Source organism: Nuphar pumila, chromosome 16, assembly GCF_984573655.1.
Source record: "Nuphar pumila chromosome 16, dmNupPumi1.hap1.1, whole genome shotgun sequence".
In the NCBI taxonomy this organism is placed as follows: domain Eukaryota; kingdom Viridiplantae; phylum Streptophyta; class Magnoliopsida; order Nymphaeales; family Nymphaeaceae; genus Nuphar; species Nuphar pumila.
In genome coordinates, this window is record NC_143264.1 from 1,434,157 (window position 1) to 1,454,182 (window position 20,026).

The window sequence follows — 20,026 nt, forward strand, 5'->3', positions numbered from 1 at the left end:
GATTGGTACCACTGTTTGCCGGATTTTAGTTTGTAGGATCAAAGCGCTCGATCAAATACCTAGCATGCAGCTCCACTCCTGCTGACCATCTATTCACTCATCTCCAAAAAGAGAGCGCATGGAATGAAGGTAAACTATCAAAGTTGCTTTAGATGTGATGCAAATCGAACCATAGATTTGTGAAGAAAGAATATTTTACGCTATTTTTATGCACAAAAACCGAGAGAAAACATGAAAATATGAACAAATTGTATGGAACTTAAGAAAAATAACAAGTTTAATTCTGATTCCTGCCAAAAAAATCTCTATAATGAGTATTTATAGAGAAACGTGATAAACCTTAGGTCTTCTTTAAATTTGAGATGAATTCATTACATGAAAAGGTCAAAAAATCAAACAAAACATTAAACTAAATTTAATCCAAATGAATCTTTATGAACTCTTCGGCTTGTCATTCATCAAAGAAGATAGGTTGTTTCTTGGATGGGCCTCACAAATTTATTGAAAGCCATTCAAATTCTATATGAACGACATGTACAACACAAAAATGAAAGACCCAAAAAAGAAAAACAAGATGGCGTTCTAGCTGCCGTTCATCACATGGATGAAAGGCATCCAACGCAGTTCCGAGTCTTCCGACGGTTGACCTGATACGCTTTCCAAAAATGCTAAGAGGGAGGGCTGTCAGGCAGGCCGCTGCATTCCAGCATGCGGCGTCGCTGCATGTAACGTGAAGTCCTTCGTAATAAACAGAAAGTGACCGCCTTTATGTAATAATTGGCAATTTAGCTGTGAATGTGTCATTTCCCTCCTTTTGGAGGGAGTAATAACTTTATTACTGTTCTTCGAGACTATAAATTGACCAAAGCGAGGCAGAGTCCCACAGACGCTTCTGAAGAACGACGAGAGAGAGAGAGAGAGAGAGAGAGGATGCATCTCTACAACGCGTGGCTTCCCCCTCCCGTCGCTGAGAAATGCAAGGATGAAGCTCGCACCTTCTCGATCGTCGTCGGCTCGGTGAGGGACTCATGGCGCCCCGACTCCCCCGATTCCGTCTACTCCACTTTGAAATGGACCCCCGTCATCGCCCTGTGAGTTTTTTCTCTTCGATCGTCTCTCTCTGCTGCTGCTTCATGCGTGTATTGATCACCGGTTGGATTCGCGAAAATTCTCGTGAATTCGAGTTTCTGCCGTTCAAGACGATCGTTTTTTCTCAGGTTTCGTTCACGACGTTGAGCAAATTCTTGATTTTTTCTCTCTCGATCTTTGCCGATTTTGATTGCTAATTTGGATTTCTTTGTCTTTCTGTAATTTTGTTAGGATGTAGTCGATAATCAAGTCGGAAAACGAGTAGTTTTGGTTAATGCTGCCGAGTCGGTTCCTAAACCGAATCGGGTTTGAAACGAATCGGAAAAACCGGATTCAAGAATCGCTTTGAATCGGTTTATTTAAAAATTTGTTTTTAGCAAAAATTCAGAAAAGACATAAAAGATCCACACAAAAATAAAATGTTTGAGGAAGATTATCTAAAAAAAGAAACTATTGAAGTAAATTTATGACTTAATCAAATTCTAAAATACGCATTTAACATAATTGTCACAATTCACAAAACATTAAAAAAGCAAAAAGGAAAAACCGATTCAGACAGATTTTCAATAAATGGGTGAAGTGCCGACACGGTTCGATTTTAATGCTTCTTCCTGCTTTGGTTTTAATTCGTGGTTGAAATTTTCGTTGTTGATTCGTCGCCCGCAAAATTTGATTTTTTTTCTTATTCATAATTTAACTGTCAACGGGTCTGGTATGAGCCGATTCCAACCCGAATTGGATCTGATAGGACCCATACTCTGGCTTAATGAAATAGGCCCGATTAGCTGATCGGGGCTGCCCCACAAGCTCCGAGTAGTACATTGGCCAACATCCGGATCAGGATCTGTCCCAAGTTTCAGATTAATATATGCCAATTTTTAATACAAAATATATAAAAAATTAAGGTTTTCCTATCCGTGTCATGACCCGGATCTAATTCTGCTTAAGCCAGGCCTAATCGCACCTGACACAGATCCTCAAAGTCTGAGTGAGTCCAGACTAAGTTTTATGATGAGATTGCGTTTGAAGATTCAGTGTTTTTTTTTATGAAGGACCGGGAAACCACTCTCAGATCAGAGACCCAGTCTTACTGGTTAAGCCTGTCGTACTTACGGTTGCTATCCTGACGGTGTAAACCGTGGTGCATCCCTTGCCCTCAGGGAGTCTCCTGGCTTAGGCTGAGCAAGGCTTATCTAAGTTGCACTGGTTAAGTCTAGTTTATGGGTACGATAAGGTATCACTTTATGAACCCGTGGTGCACCTCTTGCCCTTGAGTCGCACCGGTTAAGTCTAGTTTATGGGTACGATAAGGTCTTAGGTTAGGATAACAAGTACAATCAAAGGTTTGGAGGCAATTATAATTGGGTTTCTTTTGAAACGGGGGTTTTGTTATTTAAGTTGAATGTACGGAGAAGAATGATTAAGTACACCGTTGTAAGAAAGGCATAGGACCAATAACGGGTAGGCACCTCAGCATATATCAAAAGGGACATGCCAATTTTGTGCCAATGTTTCCTTTCAGCGGAGCCATTTTTCTCCTGTGTGTGGGGGCATGACACTTGATATTTAATTTTACACTGGTTTACATAAAAAACCAAGGTTGTAAATTCACCACCACCATGAGATTAAAAATACTTAATTTTCTTGCCAATAGTGGTTTCTGCCAAGGATTTAAACATCTGAACAGCTTTAGACTTGTGACAGAGATGAATCCATGTGTATTTAGAGAAATCATTAACAAAAGTTAAGTAATATTTCACTCCATTATTTCCTAGAATAGGGGCTGGTCCCATACATCATAATAAACAACACCAAGAGATTGCAAAACAAGGTTAGACGATTTTTCAAAGGGCAATTTATGCTACTTGCCCATTTGACAAGTTCACGAATGTAGTAGCAATCCATTTCAATGTGTTTGGTCATTTCATAGAATGCATGATTGCTTGCAATGTATACTGCGCTCTTGTTGTTACAACATAATCTCGAGGGTTCTGTAATGTGAACTCCTAAATATTCTAATAATTGTCTCAATCATACTAACTTAAACGTAGTTGTTGCCATAACACGATACTCTGCTTTAGTGGAAGAGAAAAACACTTTTTTGTTGCTTCTTGCATTTTTATGAAATTAAAGAATCACCTAAAAAAACACAGGAACCAGTGGTTGAACGTCTATTATTCCCATCCCCTCCTAAAGTAGAATAAGAATATACAATAACTTCTAACAAGGAAGAGGATGAAAAAAATACATAATTAATAAAATTTATAATATATCTAATATTTCTCATTACAACACTCATATGTACTATAATGGGAGCATGCTGAAATTGACTAACAGAATGAATAACATGAGAAATATCAAGATGAGTAATAGAGAGATAAGACAAAGTTCCAATCATTAGTCTATATAGAGTTGGATCCTTTAGAGATTTTTCATCTTTACATTTATGACCTCTGGATTATCAACTCGTTTTTTATCTGAAAGTCCTGACCGTTCGATGATCTCTGTTGCATACTTAGTTTGCGACAACAAATAACTGCGAGCTAAGTAAACCACTTCTATTGTAACGACCCCAATTCACACCCCTTGAAAATGCAATTTTTTTTTAAAGCAAGTGCGGAAACAATCCCAGAGACCACAAGGGATCTTATACTCATCTTTCATATTAAACCAGACTTTATTTATTCAAATGTAAAGAGTCTGAGTTATAATTAATTAAAAGTAAAGAAAACAAAAGGAAAGACAAAAGGAAAGAGCCGCGCCGTCCAAAGAATCTGTCATGTAGTCGTGTGGTCCCCTCGTGACTCTTCTCAGAAGCAGGTCACCCCACTAGGCATCTGAGGCTGCGAAAAACACAAAAAGTAGGGTGTCAGAATCCAAAGAATCCTGCGTACATGTCCCTCCAATAAATCAAATAAGTAAAAAGAACATAAATAAAATTCATGCAATATTTTAGAGGGACACATTTATGACAAATTCATAATTCAATTAACTATTCATGCAATAGAGAACATTTATTAAGCATGAGGGAACATTTAAGAATGTATCTAATTTTTGAAATGAGAAATTGTTTGGAGTTTGAAAGATCATTTTCAAAATTTCCTATTCCTTCGATTTTAAGAGGCATATTATTAGCCGTAAAAACTTTTGATACACTTGAGTTGCTATAGCATTCAGATAAAATATCATTGTTTGGGGTCATGTGAAAAGATGCATAAGAGTCAAGAAACCAAAGAATCTTAGCTGGGTGCGAATAAGATGATACCGTGACCCCAACTGAGGAAGATGACCCTCTAAGAAGAGGTTGAAGAGATTCAACTAATTGAGTTAGAGACATGCTTTCAATAGATGATTCTTGAGATGTGGGAAAGTCCTTGTCCTTTGACTCTTGAGGAGAGTCAACCGAAGTAACCTTCTTTTCAAATGTCCCTTTTAGTTTAGGACGTTGGGGCTTAGTATGTCCCGGTTCATAACAAAAATAACAAATGATTTTCTTTCTTTCAGTCATTTCTCGGTCTTCTATAGTAAGGTGGCTTATATGTACGAACATGGTTTTCCGATATAGAAACGGCTAAGACCGAGTCATCTTCACTTTTGCTTACATGCTTTTTCAATATATTCTCTTCCATACTCAACTCTTCTAGAGTGTTTTCAATAGAGAACACTTTTCCTCTATGGAGAAGGATAGATTTGGTATATTCAAATTTTGGCCTTAGTCCGTTAATGAATTGATAAATGTGCTCCACATCTATTTGTCTTTGGCGGAATTCTATATCATTGAGATAATTCCACTTTGGCTCTAGAAGATCCAATTCTTCCTAAAGTTCGGATAGGCCATTATAATATTCTCTAATAGTTTTATTCCCTTGGACCATAGTTTGAATTTTATTTTGCACGTTACATATATGTGCAATATCTTTAAGATAATACATTCTCTTAAGATAATCTCAAGCGTTGTTAGCATGTTCAAATTTAGCAAGAGTTGGGCATTTTTTCACATCCACACTACTAATAAACCAAGACATGATCTTGACATGTCCCATCCTCCACTCCTTCCACTTCTTCTCATAAGTGGTTATAGCTTTAGTTTCTCATTTTTTGTTAGAGGAACTTCTTTCTCACCCTTTACCTTAGTGAGAACTAGTTTGGGTTCTGGATCAGATCCATTTACTATTCTCCACAATCCCTTTCCCCAAATAAGATGCTTCATGATAGAAACCCATGTTATATAATTGAAATCATTGAGCTTTATGGGTTTAATGGTGACATTATCATTATCATCCATTTTTATATGGGCTTAAGAGGGAGAAAGAAAGAAAAGAGAACGAGAGAAGAGAAAAAATGAAGAGAAGAGAGGAGATGAAAAAGAACGAGCACACTTCTATGATCACATGTGCCAACAAGCCACACTTGCACAATTCTGCGAACACTTGATTTACGAAGGTCTTTCTTTCTTCTGTTGAGTACGAAAAACGAGGCAACAAGCAACCTTCAAAAGTCAAGGGAAACCTTGCTCTGATATCATGTAAAGCAACAACAAGACTTCAATTCATGAACCAAAGTGTTCCCTCAAGGAATCCACTTGCAACACTCACAAAGTACAAAATGTTCTAAAAGAACACACTCACAAACCCATAAAAGAGAATAAAATATAATCTATTCAATAAAGAAACTGTGTCAAAAGGCTTACAAATCAAAGGAGAGAACGCCCTTATATATACAAGAGGGTAGAGAAGAGAGAGGCTAAAAAGAGAGGGAGGCAAGCTCCCCGCGGAAATTCTAGCCGTTGGGAGCAGTCAAACCCAGTTTGACTCTCCCTTTGACATATATATTTATTGATAAATATATATATGTATTATATATTGTATATATACAAATATATGTATATACACAAGTATATATATGTATATATGTACATATATAATACCACATATACATAAGTATATATATATATATATATATATATATAAATATATGTACAATTTAACAACAACTACCTGTCTCTCTCACTCATTAACGTGAGACATGGTTCCATTATATAGATTATTTACAAGGAGCAATTAGCATGTTTCATAATTGAAAAGAACTACTGGAAACAGGTTTACAAGAAGAGTCCTGTTCAGGGTGTATTTTGTCTTGACTGAGAGTCTTGAATATCTTGGCTTCTTGGGAGGACTTCTTGAACTTCTTGAAGGCTTGGAATCTTGGGATGGCTCTTTGAGCTTACTCACTTGACAGGGACACATTGATTTCTAATATATGATCATTCAAATGTCTTTAAGTCGATGCTTCTAAACTAACAATCATTTTTTGATCTCTGCTTCATTGTTCTCTGTTAAGGAATGCATATCGAGTGCTAAGAAGATCATTTTACCTGCATCATATTTTCGTGGTTCTTTTGCAGTTACCTGAAAGCAAGAAGTGAACTTTCCTTGGAAGATGTAAAGGCTCTCATAGAAATTGGCCTAGACATATTCTTTCAGTCAAATGATAAGCTTTATGTCCAGGTAAAAAACTCAGCTCTTTACTTCTTCAAACTTTAGGTGGTGACCGCATCCCGAGGAAGCCCAACCTGTAGGGATCATGGTTGGTTTCTGCAGATTCTTTTCCTGATCAACCTCTTCCACAGAGAGAAATAAATCTGCAGTTTTTTTAAGGATGCAGTCAAAGCAAAGGCTCATACATGTAAGAAGAAAACCTGATACTCATGTCCATAAAGCGTGTGGTCCACATCAAATGTGATGCTCCCATAGTCCCATGTAAGGCACCTGCTTTCCTTAGGTACTTCTGCATGGGACATGAACACAAACTTCATTATGGACAGGTTGCGTTCTTTTTGTAGCCAGATTTTCTGTGTATATTATGGTGCCCCTTTTCAAATGTCACTTAGGTTAGATGGGGAAATATATTGATCAAATTGTTGAAGAAGTTTAGGAAAGAGCTCTCCTTGAAAGTTCAGTGGCGGCCCTTCTACAATACTTTGATGAATACTCACCTTACAAGGTAGTTCTTGCCAGATTTCATGGGCATTCTCTTATAAGTTTGAGTTTCTGTCTCCATCCAGTTTCAATTACATTTGGTTCCATTGCTAGTTTAACCTTGAAGATGCTAGCTTTATCATATGCAACCAGTAAATGATTGCTTGTAGTACTCTCATCAACATCCTTAGAATTTTATTTTGAGCAGATTGAATAGTCATACGAGTGATTAATTGTTAATAGATCTAGTACATTCTGAAATTTGTTTTTTTTTCATAATGTTGTATCTTTCATTTGCCATCATTATTGAGCAAAATTTGTAAGTTGCATGCATGAAAAGTACACTTGGTGCTCATTCACTTCAGTTAAATTCCTAGTAAGATACTATTTTACTAAAGTACGTCTGTAACGCCCCAAATTTTCAAACTTGCAAACCTTTTCAGAAAACAGGCAAGAGACTAGAAATATCTCTTTCCTTCAGAGTTTGCTTATGAAATCAGTGGAAGACTATTCTTTTGTTAAATTCAGAAAGACAAACTGACAACTTTGGACACGTTAGTTAAAAGAACCAAAACGCACAAACCATGCTACTTTCAAGACACTTGAAAAAGCCACTTCCATTAAAAGAAGTTTCCAAATAGTACAAAATTCGGATATCCCAAGGAAAAATCCGTTACAAAACCCAAAACGTCCAGGACGCGAGCTAAGAGCAGGAAGAAGAAAGTTTTGAAGCCATTTTGCTATCGCGCCATTGCCCGTGGTGTACCTAATCATCACCTGTACCCATAGAATGTGTTAGTTTCGCGAAAAACTAGTAGGTACACAAGAGAGACTATAGGAAACTGAATTATGTATATTTAATTTAGCAGATTACGCAGTTTAAAGCAGATATGCAGTTAAACAGTTAAGCAGTGCAAAACAGGTAAGTAGTGCAACTGTCAAAACGCAACATGGCGATTCATTTGATCGTAAGCTGTGAACTACCACGCAACAAGCAAGTCTCACGACCCAACAACCAGTGTAAACAAACTTTGTGTTTCGATATTACTGGCCTGCGGGTACGCGCAGGCAAAACGTAAAAACAATTGAGACTAGTTCGGGCGTCTGTTATTCTATGTATTTTCAATAACCCGAATAGCTAGTTGAGTCCGCTCCTAAAGGGACGACTTTAGCCGAGAGAGGATTCCCCAAAGGCAGGTAAACAGTGTCACGGATGCATCCAACTTCTGCAGAAGTGTTGAGCTAACTATTGTAGCCCCTTTCCCTCTAACTCCAATGACTGGGGAGGCCAGATCATTGCCCGTGGGGTGGTTGTTAGCAACCTGTCCATTGGAGTTTTGTACCGCTTTGTCCTCTCCCTTGACAGACAACAAGAAGCGAATGGGTGCATTAGGGGTTGCTTAACTAACGACCCATTCTATGCTGTGGTCTTTAAACCACTCGAGCATCTTGCCTGTGAAGGTGAATCAGTCACCAATTAAGTGATTACAACATTGTGCATTTAGCACTATTCGAGGTCGCACGACCGTCTCATCTGATCATCGTAGTACTAGTGTGTAGTGCACGACTACAAGTACTCTAAGATGAAGGGGGTATAGCTCCTCAATAGGATCCTCAACAGGAGTGTTTCATAAAGATGTAATGTTTCTCAAACTTTACTTTTGACATTCTTTATCTTTTGAAACAGTCAGCCGCTTGTTTCAACATTTGGCATGCGATTTTCTCGAATCTCATCCGCTATCGGGGTATCTACATGTCTCGCATGACTCAATACCAGCCTCGATAGACGGGATACAAGTTTCTCAACAGAACCCCCGCTAAGAAGTTCGCTCGAACCCTAATTTGTCTGCAGGACTGCGTACTCGAAGAACCCGGATCCTTGCTAAGGATCCCTCTCCTTCGACGATGATGAATTGCTAAGCTCCTGACTTAACTCTTGTCACAAGAGGGAGAGCGGTAAATGCCTCTTGCTTCCTCCACGAGGATGCCTCTAAAGCGTATGTGTGGAGAAATCCAATACTGCACAGGAACCGAGGTAGAGATAGAGAGATAGAGAGATAGAGAGAGCAGCTGAGAGGGAAAAATCGTGAACCTTTAGGGCTAAACACCTCTTGTTTAAATAGACGTTAGCCTAAAAGACAAATTACAAGTAGGTCCCTCATTATATGAAAAATTCTAAAGAACCATCTTTTAAGAGTAAATAAATAACTTTAAGGATAAAACACTTGAAAATAACTAATGGTCGACTAGTCTTAACACTCCCCCTCAAGCTGGAGCATAGATATCAATCATGCTCAGCTTGCTGCAACATTTTGAGAAATTGGGCCTAGCAAGAGGCTTTGTAAACATATCTGTAACTTGATCTTTCGAGTTTAGATGCTTGGTAGAGATATGACCAGCTTGAACCATATCTCTTACATAGTGGCGGTCAACTTCAATATGTTTTGTCCTCTCATGAAACACATGATTATTTGCTATATACGTAGCTGCCTTGTTATCACACATCATTACCATAGGAGATGAAACCTTCACTTGAAGATCATTTAGTACATTTCGAACCCACATCAATTCAACTGCTGTTTGGGCCATAGCCCTATATTCTGATTCGACACTCGACCTAGCAACCACGGTTTGTTTCTTACTTCTCTATGAAATTAAGTTACCTCCCATAAATACACAGAATCCAGTGGTAGATTTCCTATCCTCAACAGATCCAGCATAATCAACATCAGAGTAAGCAACTATCTCCAGGGTTCCCCCTTTCTTAAATAATAACCCTTTTCCAGGGAAAGATTTTAAGTACCTGAGAATCATCATTGCAGCATTCCAGTGTACTTCATTCGGTTTTTCCATAAATTGGCTAACCTTGCTTACTGCTAAAGCAATATAGGGTCTAGTCACTGTCACATATAGTAGCTTCCCTACTAGAGAGTGATAACTTTTGCTATCCACAAGTTTTGACCCTTCTTCCAACAACTGAACTTTGTGATCCATGGGAATATTTGTTGGTTTGGCTCCCAACATTCCTGTCTCTTTTAAGAAATCAAGAACATACTTACGTTGAGACAGAACCAAGCCTTCACTGCTTCTGGCAACTTCTATACCCAAAAAATATCTAAGAGGACCAAGGTCTTTTGTAACAAAATATTTTTTAAGATGAGCCTTTGTAGCTGCAATATCGTTCATATAATCTCCTGTAAGGATGATGTCATCCACATATACCACCATAACAACTAGACCTGAGTTAGTTTTCTTAATAAATAATGTGTGGTCTGACGCTGACTGCTTAAAGCCAAACTTTGACATCACGTCAAACAACTTTTGAAACCATGCACGAGGACTTTGTTTTAGACCATATATCGCCTTTTTTAACCTGCAAACCTTCTGACACTCTCCCTCAACCTCGAACCCAGGAGGTTGCTGCATGTATACTATTTCTGACAAATCCCCATATAGAAATGCATTTTTCACATCTAGTTGACACAGACACCATCCATGGTGAACAACTACAGAGAGAACTAGACGGATGGTACCCATCCGTGCGACAGGAGAGAAAGTTTCAAAGAAATCAACACCATATGTCTGAGTATAACCTTTTGCTACTAATCTGACCTTGTATCTTTCAATAGAACCATCTGAGTTGTACTTAATGGTATATACCCATTTACATCCAACAATGTCTGCATCCAATGGGGGATTAACCAGGTCCCATGTCTGTTGAGACAATAAGGCATCCATTTCCTCTTGTATTGTCTGCTTCCATCTACTATCAAGTTTTGCCTGTTGATAGTTCAAGGGAATAGTTTCAGCAGATAAGGCGGAAACAGTGTTGTGAAAAGCGTTGAGGCGTAGCGAGGCGCTCCACCAAAATCTGAGGCGAGGCGTAAAGCGTAAGCTTCAAAAAAAAATTGAAAACTTAAGAAAAAATATAAAAAATATCTAAAATTATAAATAAATAAAAAATACTTTATTGATAAAGCAACAACCAACAATAAATAAAAAATCTCAAATAAATATTGAAAAAATATGAGATTAACATGCAAAAGTAACATTAATGCAACAACTTGATCGACATAAGTATCTAAGAAACCAAAATTCTCTCACAGCATGAGATCTTATTTATGTTGTTTTTCAAACATTAGAAACCAAAATTCTCTTCCATTAATAACCTACCACTATTAGTAAATTGACCCAAACGGGTTTGATTTCTTTACCTGTATCTGGATACCCAATCCCAAACTTCACCAATTATTCAATTGGATACAAAAGGGCCTAAAGAACCCTTGCCAAGTGGGTTTGGTTAGTTTTAATTAGCATTAGATAGGGATGCTAACAATTTGGATTTGGGTTAGATATCCAACTGAATTTTTATCAATTTAATCGAATTCAATAGAAAAAACGAAAAGCAAAAAGTTTTACATCTAAATCTGGAATTCAATCCAACTAACATCCAAATCCAGATTCCGTGACACACAAAATGTTGTTCACCCGACCCCAGATCCGAATCCTCGGATGTCTGACCCAAAAAGATTCTAACACTACCTTGAATATTCAACAAATTCACTAAATCTGTAAAACAAAATAATAGTCACAGTTTTCAGTAATTTTGTTTTTGAAAACGACGACTACTTTGTTTCTCATTCAATTCCGGGGCGTTTTATTAAATCTGCGAGTGGTGAAGGACGTGGAAAGAAATTACGTAAAAAAACAGATGTAAGAACGTTATAGAGATCCCTCGCCACCAAAAATATCTGCCCTCGAGGGAGATTTAAGCTGTCCATCGCTCCCGATCTAACGGTTGCGCCCCGATTAGGATCTTTCACTCTTAAATCATCCCCCCTCTTTTGGAAGCTTCCAGCCGAGAGCTCACCTTCTCCCTTCTCGGCGACGTTCCCCAGATGGAAGACCAAGGGGGGGGGGATTGCTTGACGATTTTTATGCTATGATGGGGCTGAAGAAGGATTGCTCTGCGACGGAGCTTCGGAATGCATACAAAAGACTCGCTCTTGTTAGTTTTTCCTTGCCCTCATTGCTCTCTCCCTCTCCTCCCGTTTTCTTTCAGATTTGCGACAGAGGGGATTCTCTTGATTTAGTCGAAATAGTGAGTTTTAGTCAGTTTCTCACTTTGAAGGTGGGTTTTTGCGTAAAATTGTTGTGTCTGGAAAGTCTTTGCTCGGTCGTTGCTCGCGAGGGACGTCCGAGGGTTCGTGCAGAACGCGGCCTCACCAAAACAAGGTGAGGCGCGTACGCTTCACCTTGAGGCACGCCTCGCCCTGAGGCGTACGCCTCAAGGCGTATGAGGCATGCGCCTCAGGGCTTTTGCGCCTTATGCCTACGCCTCAAGGCACAAATCCCCTTGCCTTGAGGCGAGGCACACTTTTTGCGCCTTGAGGCGCGCTTTTAATAACACTGGGCGAAAATGAAAGCTTTCATCTGACTTCCAATTCCGGCATCAGACAAAAAATGAGATATAGGATATAAGGTACATTGTCGCGTCTCCTTACGTAGAGCTATTGGCCTGTTATCATCAACATGAAGATCACTGTGATCAGGAACACTTACCTCAGGAGAAGAAGAAGGAGAAGGCTCAAGAGGAGGTGGAGCTCTACGCACATATACCAATGGGGGATTATGAAACTGTGAGGAAGGTAGGGTGGGACCCGGTAATGGAGGTACAAATTCCAAAGGGAAAGGAGGAACAAGAAGGGGAAAGGAGTCATTTAGATCAACTTGCATCTGAGATCCAATATGAGAATAATATGAAACAGACTCCAGGAAAGATACATCCGCACTGACATACTCCCGATGAGAAATCGGGTCATAACATCGATACCCCTTTTGGTTTTTTGAATAACCTATAAAAATACATTTAGTTGCTTGAGCAGCTAATTTATCACGGCCAGGTCCAAGTCTTTGCACAAAACAAATACACCCAAATACTTTGGACGAGAAAGAGAAAAGAGGAGCATTGGGATTCAAGATGTGCAAAGGAATTTTATCTTCCACGGATGATGAAGGCATACGGTTGATCAAATAACAGGCTGTGATAACAGCATCCCCCCAATAGGAAGCAGGAACATTGGATTGAATCATAAGGGTACGTGCTACATCAAGAAGGTGCTTGTGTTTTCGCTCAACCACCCTATTTTGTTGGGAAGTATAGGCACAGGAGGTTTGAGGTTCAATGCCATGGTCTTGATAAAATTGCAACAAGGCTTTTGTTTTGAACTCAAGCGCATTATCAGTGCAGATAATCTTAACAACAGATTCAAACTGAGTTTTTATTTCAAGAATCAATGACTTAATAATACTAAGAACTTCAGATATTTCTTTTATTAGGAACACCCAAGACAACTTAGAAAAATCATCAACAATAACAAGATAATATTGACACTGAGTCCTAGTAGGAATCTTACTAGGACCTCATACATCCGCATGAAGAAGTTCAAAGACCTTATGACTGAACTGACTCTGACTAGAAGGGAACGAACTTTGATGATGCTTGCCCAACTGACATGCTTCACATTGAAATGACGTAGTAGACGAAATTTGAGGAATGACATGACGAAGCTTTGACAATGAAGGATGACCAAGACGACGATGCCACTGAACAGGACTTGAGGAATAGTCGACTGCAGTAAAATTGTTTCCCACTGGGTGATGTAAGTAGTAGACTCCATTTTCTTCATAGCTTCTACCAATCTTCTTCCCCGTCAGCAAATCCTGAAAATGACAATCAACAGGATCAAATATCACTCTACAATTTAGCTCTTTTGTAAGATAACTCACTGAAAGTAAACTTTGAGGAAATGAAGGAGCATGAAGGACATTTTTCAACTGTAAGGAAGAAGATATAGAAACATTTCCCTGACCAACCACCGGAGAAGAGCTCCCATCTGCTAAAGAGACTCCCCGATGAGCAATAATATCTTTTAGATCTGAAAAATAATGAGAATTTCCACACAGATGTCTGGATGCACCTGAGTCAATAATCCACTTACTATCATTGAGATGAAGATGGTTCCCTGTTGCGTAGGCCACACCAGCTACAGGAGAAGAGGAGCTTGAAGGACGATGAGCTACCAGTTCTTCATATTCTGCATGACTAAGGGAGATGCAGTCACGAGGAGAAGAGGCTTCATTTGCATTTGCTACCTCTAGTTTTGTAACATTAGCTTTTGGAACATTAGGCCTCGATGCAAGAAAGGCAGGCCGTCCATGTTTATCCCAACAACGGTCTTCCAAGTGTCCTAATTTTCCACAAAATGTGCATTAAAGTTTACCTCTACCTCCCACACCTCTTCCACGACCTCGTCTTCTAATGTTCAGAGTATTTCCACGACCATAACCAGAAGGAACAGCTAAGGCAGATGTCTGGGATATAGGATGAGATTGTGGGAGAGAAAAAACAAGTTTGCTCAAGCGATTATATGCATAAGCTAGACTAGGTACATCAGATCCAGTTAACATTTGGACTTTAGCAACCGAGAATTCTGAAGATAACCTTATGAGGAACCGAGCAACCATAGTCTGTTCTTGATGATCCTTTTGCTTTGAACAACACAGAGGCCTGTGAGCATTAAGCCTTTCAAAGACAACTTTAACGGATGCATAGTACTGGGCCAAGGTCTGATCTCCCTGCTGCAAATTATATATCTCTTGTTCAACTTGCAGAATACGGCTCACATTTGTTTCTTGAGAGTAAGTATCTCGAAGATTATCCCACATTTGTTTAGCTGTATTATAATAAATTAGATCATCTGCAATATGAGGTTCAACACTATTCATGATCCATGACATAACAATGTCATTATCTTCATCCCAAGTAACATATTTTCCCACTCTATCATTCGGTTCAGTTTTCAACAAAATATGTTTTTTACGATGTCCATATACCGACATCATAAAAGTTCTGGACCACCTGGCATAGTTGGTTTCATTTAATTTCACCTAAGACCCATAAGAAAAAGGATTTGCAAAAGCCTTATATTCCCCAATAGATTCATTCTTAGAATCAAACTTCGGAGTTTCAGCCATAATGAAGAATGCTTATGCAGGAAATGATAACACTGCTGCAATGTACGAAAAAAAAAAAATTAAAAACTTTTCAGATTGAATCTGAATATGTCACGAACCCACAATCAGTTTGATGTTAAAATGTATCTCTCTTATGTAAATATTTACACACACATATATATATATATAAAGAGAGATACATATACATATATACATGATGTATATATGTATATGTATCTATCTTTATATATATATGTAAATATATATGTTTCCTTTTTTTTCTTGTAAAACCCGCAAGGGTATTTTAGTCATTTTCCTTCCTTTTGCGCATATTCATAATTATGAATATGTTGTAATATTTTTTGTATTTTTACTTTCTTTTTTTTTCTTTTTTCTCTTCATTTTTTATTTCTTTCTTTTTGTTGACTCAAAGTCAACTTGGAGGGGTCTCAACACTAGCTGTTGAGCCTCTCCAACGGTTAGAATTCTAACCGTTGGAGGGGCTCCAACAGCTAGTGGAGCCCCTCCAAGGCTCCTTTCCTCTTATAAATAGGGGAGTTCCCCCTTTGTAAAACTCACTTCTTAGAGCTTTTGTTCTCTATTCTTCTCAATAAAATTCTTTATATTTTGTATGCCTTTGTGTATTTGAGTTTCTTTATTGTACCTTCGTGTACATTTGTTCTAAGTGTTCTTGTGCATTTGTGCACATTGGTGGTGTTGTGCTTATCGCACACTTTATCTCTTTTGTGAGATATTTTCACATGGTATCAGAGCCAGGTTTAAAGGAAAAGAAGATCGTGCTTTTTTCTCTCTTCGTTGGAGTACCTCGTAAAGCGTGCCATTAAGTTGTGGTGGTTGGAGTGAAGACTCGGTCCTTCATTCTATATTTTAGAAGCTTCCTACATCAAGAAGAGACTCATTTCGCATTGTGGTACGCATTTATTTCTCTTTGTATCCTCTCTAATGGGCGAAAATGATTCACACTTCTCTCTTGGCTTCAAATTAAATGGAACAAATTATCATGTGTGGGTCGGGAATATGGAGGCCCATATAAAAGGAAAGGGTCTTTGGGGATATGTTCAAGAAACTATTCCCGAACCGAACCTAAAATTACTATCCTTGAGAGAGGGGAGATCAAGGTTCTTGAGGGAGAAGAAAGAGAAAAGGCTTTTGAAGATTACAATAAGAAGCATGAAGAGTGGGAAATGAAAAATTACAAAATACTCTCATGGTTCTTCTCTTCGGTTGAGACCAAAATTAATGCCAACATTTTAAAGTTCAAAAAGGCATATCAAGTATGGAAATATCTTGAAAGAATGTATACTTCAAGAGATTTGTCCCATAAATACTATCTCCAAAAGAAGGCTTTAAGCCTTCAACAAGGAGAAATGTCCGTTAGAAAGTATTTCGCCGAGTTATCCACTATTTGGGATGAGCTTGCTCTCCAAGAACCTAAATGGAGTGGTGAGGCTATTGAATTGAGGGCCAAACAATTAGAAGAGGATCATTTCTTTAACTTTTTAAATGGGCTTAGACCCGAGTTTGAACAAACTAGATCCTCTCTCTTGTCTTCTTTCTCTTCTCCTCTATTGGAAGATGTGCTTCCCAAACTAAGTGGAGAAGAAACTAGATTGGGAATGAATAAAACCAATCTAAGTGTGTTGGCCGTTCCCTCTAAAGATGAGGATGAGGGTGCTTATGCCGTCTCAAGACCGGGGAATAATGTTAAAACCTATAAACCCCCTCATTTTAACAAAAATCAAGGAGGAAGAGAAAATGGTGGGCATTATGGAAGAAGAGATTATAGTAAGATCATATGCCAATTTTGCAAAGAACCGGGTCACATTAAACCGGTATGCCCTAAATGGAAGAAGATGGTGGCTATGTCTACTACTTTCCAATCAACCAAGGAGGAAGGTCCATCAACTTCCAACCATGCTACCTTGTCTCTCAATCAAATCATGGAAGCTCTTCAACCACTCCTCAAGGGATCCGTTTCCGAAGCCGCCATGACCACCTTCTCTCCTCCCGGTAAGACTCTTTGGCTCTTAGACTCGGGTGCATCGTTTCATATGACTCCAAATGTTTTTACACTTTCTAAATACTCAAAAAATTTGTCACCCTCTTTTGTCTCCACCGCGGATGGGGCTTCTCTTGAAATAAAAGGAATTGGTGATTTTGAAAGACAAGGTTTTTCTATTCCTAAAGTTAGATTTATACCAAAACTAAATTTAAATTTGCTTTCCGTCTCTCAACTATCGGATCATGGGTGTGATATCAAATTCTCATCAAATAAATGTTGGATACAGGATCGCCGGTCCGGGAAGTTGATTGGGGAAGGCTCTAGGAAGGGAGATCTTTATCTCATGGAATTTCTTCAAATTCCAAAAACCTCTTTTTGTAATGTTGCCCAACATAAAGATATAAATGTTTGGCATAAACGCCTTGGGCATCCAAATATTGTCAAGCTTTCTTATTTACATTTTGCTAAAACTTTATGTAAAGACAATTTCAATTGTAATGATTGTATTCTTGGTAAAATGAGAAGCTTACCTTTTGGACAAAGAACTATGTTTTCAACTAAGCCTTTTGAAATTGTGCATTCGGATGTTTGGGGACCGGCACCCGTTGTGTCTAAGGGAGGTTTTTCGTATTATGTTATTTATGTGGATGATTTCTCAAGGAATAGTTGGATATACTTCCTCAAACATAAACATGAGGTTTTTTCTACTTTTAAGGTTTTTCACATTTTAATACAAAATCAATTCAATAGTAAATTACAAATTCTTAGAACCGATTCCGGGGGAGAATATCTCTCAAACGATTTCAAAAGTTATATTGAAAATAATGGGATTGTTCATCAAAGGCTTGTCCCAAAACTCCTCAACAAAATGGGTTGGCCGAAGGAAAACATAGACACATAATTGAAACTACAAGAACTTTGCTCATTTCTCAAAAAATTCCAGAAAGATTTTGGGCCGAAGCGGCTCTTGCGTCGGTTTATCTCATAAACCGACTTCCATCCAAAAACTTGAATCAAATATCTCCATATGAAATCTTGTATAAAAAAGAACCCGATTACAATAGGTTAAGAATTTTTGGTTGTAAATGTTTTGTTCTCACCGATAAGAATGATAAATTATCTCCCAAAGCTATTCCTTGTGCGTTTTTGGGATATTCGGAAACACAAAAAGGTTTTAGGTGTTATGATATTAAAAATGATAAACTATATGTTTCAAGAAATGTAACCTTTTTAGAAAACATAAGTGGTTTTGAAGAACACAAAACTCATGAAGATAATGCCGATTACTCTTTTTTGTTTGAACTATTATCTAGAAATGAAGATTTTTTTAGCGATGATGAATTGAATGAGAATGAGGATATAAGCGAAAGTATTCCTCAAACCATTCATGATGAAGAAGAAATTATAAATGAACCAATTACCTATACACAGAGATAAAAGCACTTTTAGAAGTGCAATAGAGAAATATAGTGACCTTAGTGAATCTTCCAACCACTCTCGAAGAACTGAAAGATCTAGGAAAAATCCTTCTAGATTTATATCCTATGAGTCTTTTTCTCCAAAGCATAGGGCATGTCTTAGTGCCATTCACTCATATCAAGAACCTAGAAATTTTAAAGAAGCTAAGGAAATGATAGAGTGGAGGGATGCCATGGACAACGAACTTAGAGCCCTCAACAAAGCCAAAACGTGGGTTTTTCAATGTCTTCCAAAAGGAAAGAAAATAATAGGATGTAGACGGGTTTTTAAAGTCAAAACTAAGAGTGATGGCACTCTCGAAAGATATAAAGTCCGTCTTGTCGCAAAAGGATATAGTCAAGAATACAACATCGATTACGAAGAAACCTTTGCTCCTGTTGCACGAATGGTTACTGTAAGGTGTTTGATCACCATTGCATCTATTAAAAAATGGAATATTTACCAAATGGATGTTAAAAATGCCTTTCTAAATGGGGACCTTAATGAAGAAGTCTACATGGATGCTCCTCCTGGTATGAACGTACCAAAGGGGAAAGTCCTTCGCTTGCAAAAAGCGCTTTATGGTTTAAAACAAGCCCCTAAGGCTTGGTATGATCGATTTAATGATGTGATGGTTCAAAATGGTTTTACCTCATGCTACACTGACACTGCTCTGTTCGTCAAAAAGTCTGATGCAGAAATTGTGATTTTACTGTTGTATGTTGGTGATATGTTGATAACAGGTAGTGACATAAAGGGCATCAGAAACATTAAAGCCACTTTAAAAGAAAGATTTGAAATGTCAGACTTGGGGTATCTGGCTTACTTTCTTGGTATCGAGGTAGCCTACTCTCATAGAGGCTATTTTTTGTCTCAAACTAAACTTGCTTGTGAGATTCTTGACAGATCAGGTATTACTGATGATAAAATCTGTGAGACCCCTGAAATTGTGGGATCAAAAATGAAGATCGATGAAGGGAAACCTTTGGAGGATCCTACCCCCTACCGGCAACTTGTGGGATCTCTAATGTATCTTAGCATCACAAGGCCGTACATCTCTCATGCCGTGCATACTGCAAGCCAATTTCAGCATGCTCCTACATCCGTTCATATGAGTGTCGTTCTCCGAGTTGTCAGATACATAAAGGGAACTTTAAACAAGGGAGTTTTCCTTTCCTCATCTTCTGAGTTAAATTTAATTGCATATACTGACTCTGATTGGGGAGGTGACCCAAATAATCGTCACTCCACTACAGGCTTTTGCATTTTTTTAGGTGAATCCCTGATCTCATGGAGATGTAAGAAACAACAGAAGGTGTCTCTATCGTCCACCGAAGTAGAATATCGAGCCATGACTTCTATAACTATGGAGATTGTCTGGATTCATCATTTGCTGCAAGACATGGGAATTCTAATTCAAGAACCCACAAAGTTGTGTTGTGATAATAAGGGTGCAATCTAT

At 38.3% G+C, this 20,026-nt stretch overlaps 1 protein-coding gene across 1 annotated transcript in view; it reads left to right on the forward strand.

Annotated features, from left to right (window-relative positions):
• The first annotated feature begins 930 nt into the window (after nucleotides 1-930).
• LOC149812617 (proteasome activator subunit 4-like) overlaps nucleotides 931-20,026 on the forward strand; it is a 32,025-nt gene continuing 12,929 nt past the window's right edge. Inside the window, exons 1-3 of the mRNA XM_089992257.1 lie at nucleotides 931-1,091; nucleotides 6,494-6,596; nucleotides 6,985-7,092. Of these exons, the coding sequence (XP_089848383.1) occupies nucleotides 931-1,091; nucleotides 6,494-6,596; nucleotides 6,985-7,023 (303 nt within the window). The 3' untranslated portion in view covers nucleotides 7,024-7,092. The remainder of the gene's footprint in view (nucleotides 1,092-6,493; nucleotides 6,597-6,984; nucleotides 7,093-20,026) is intronic.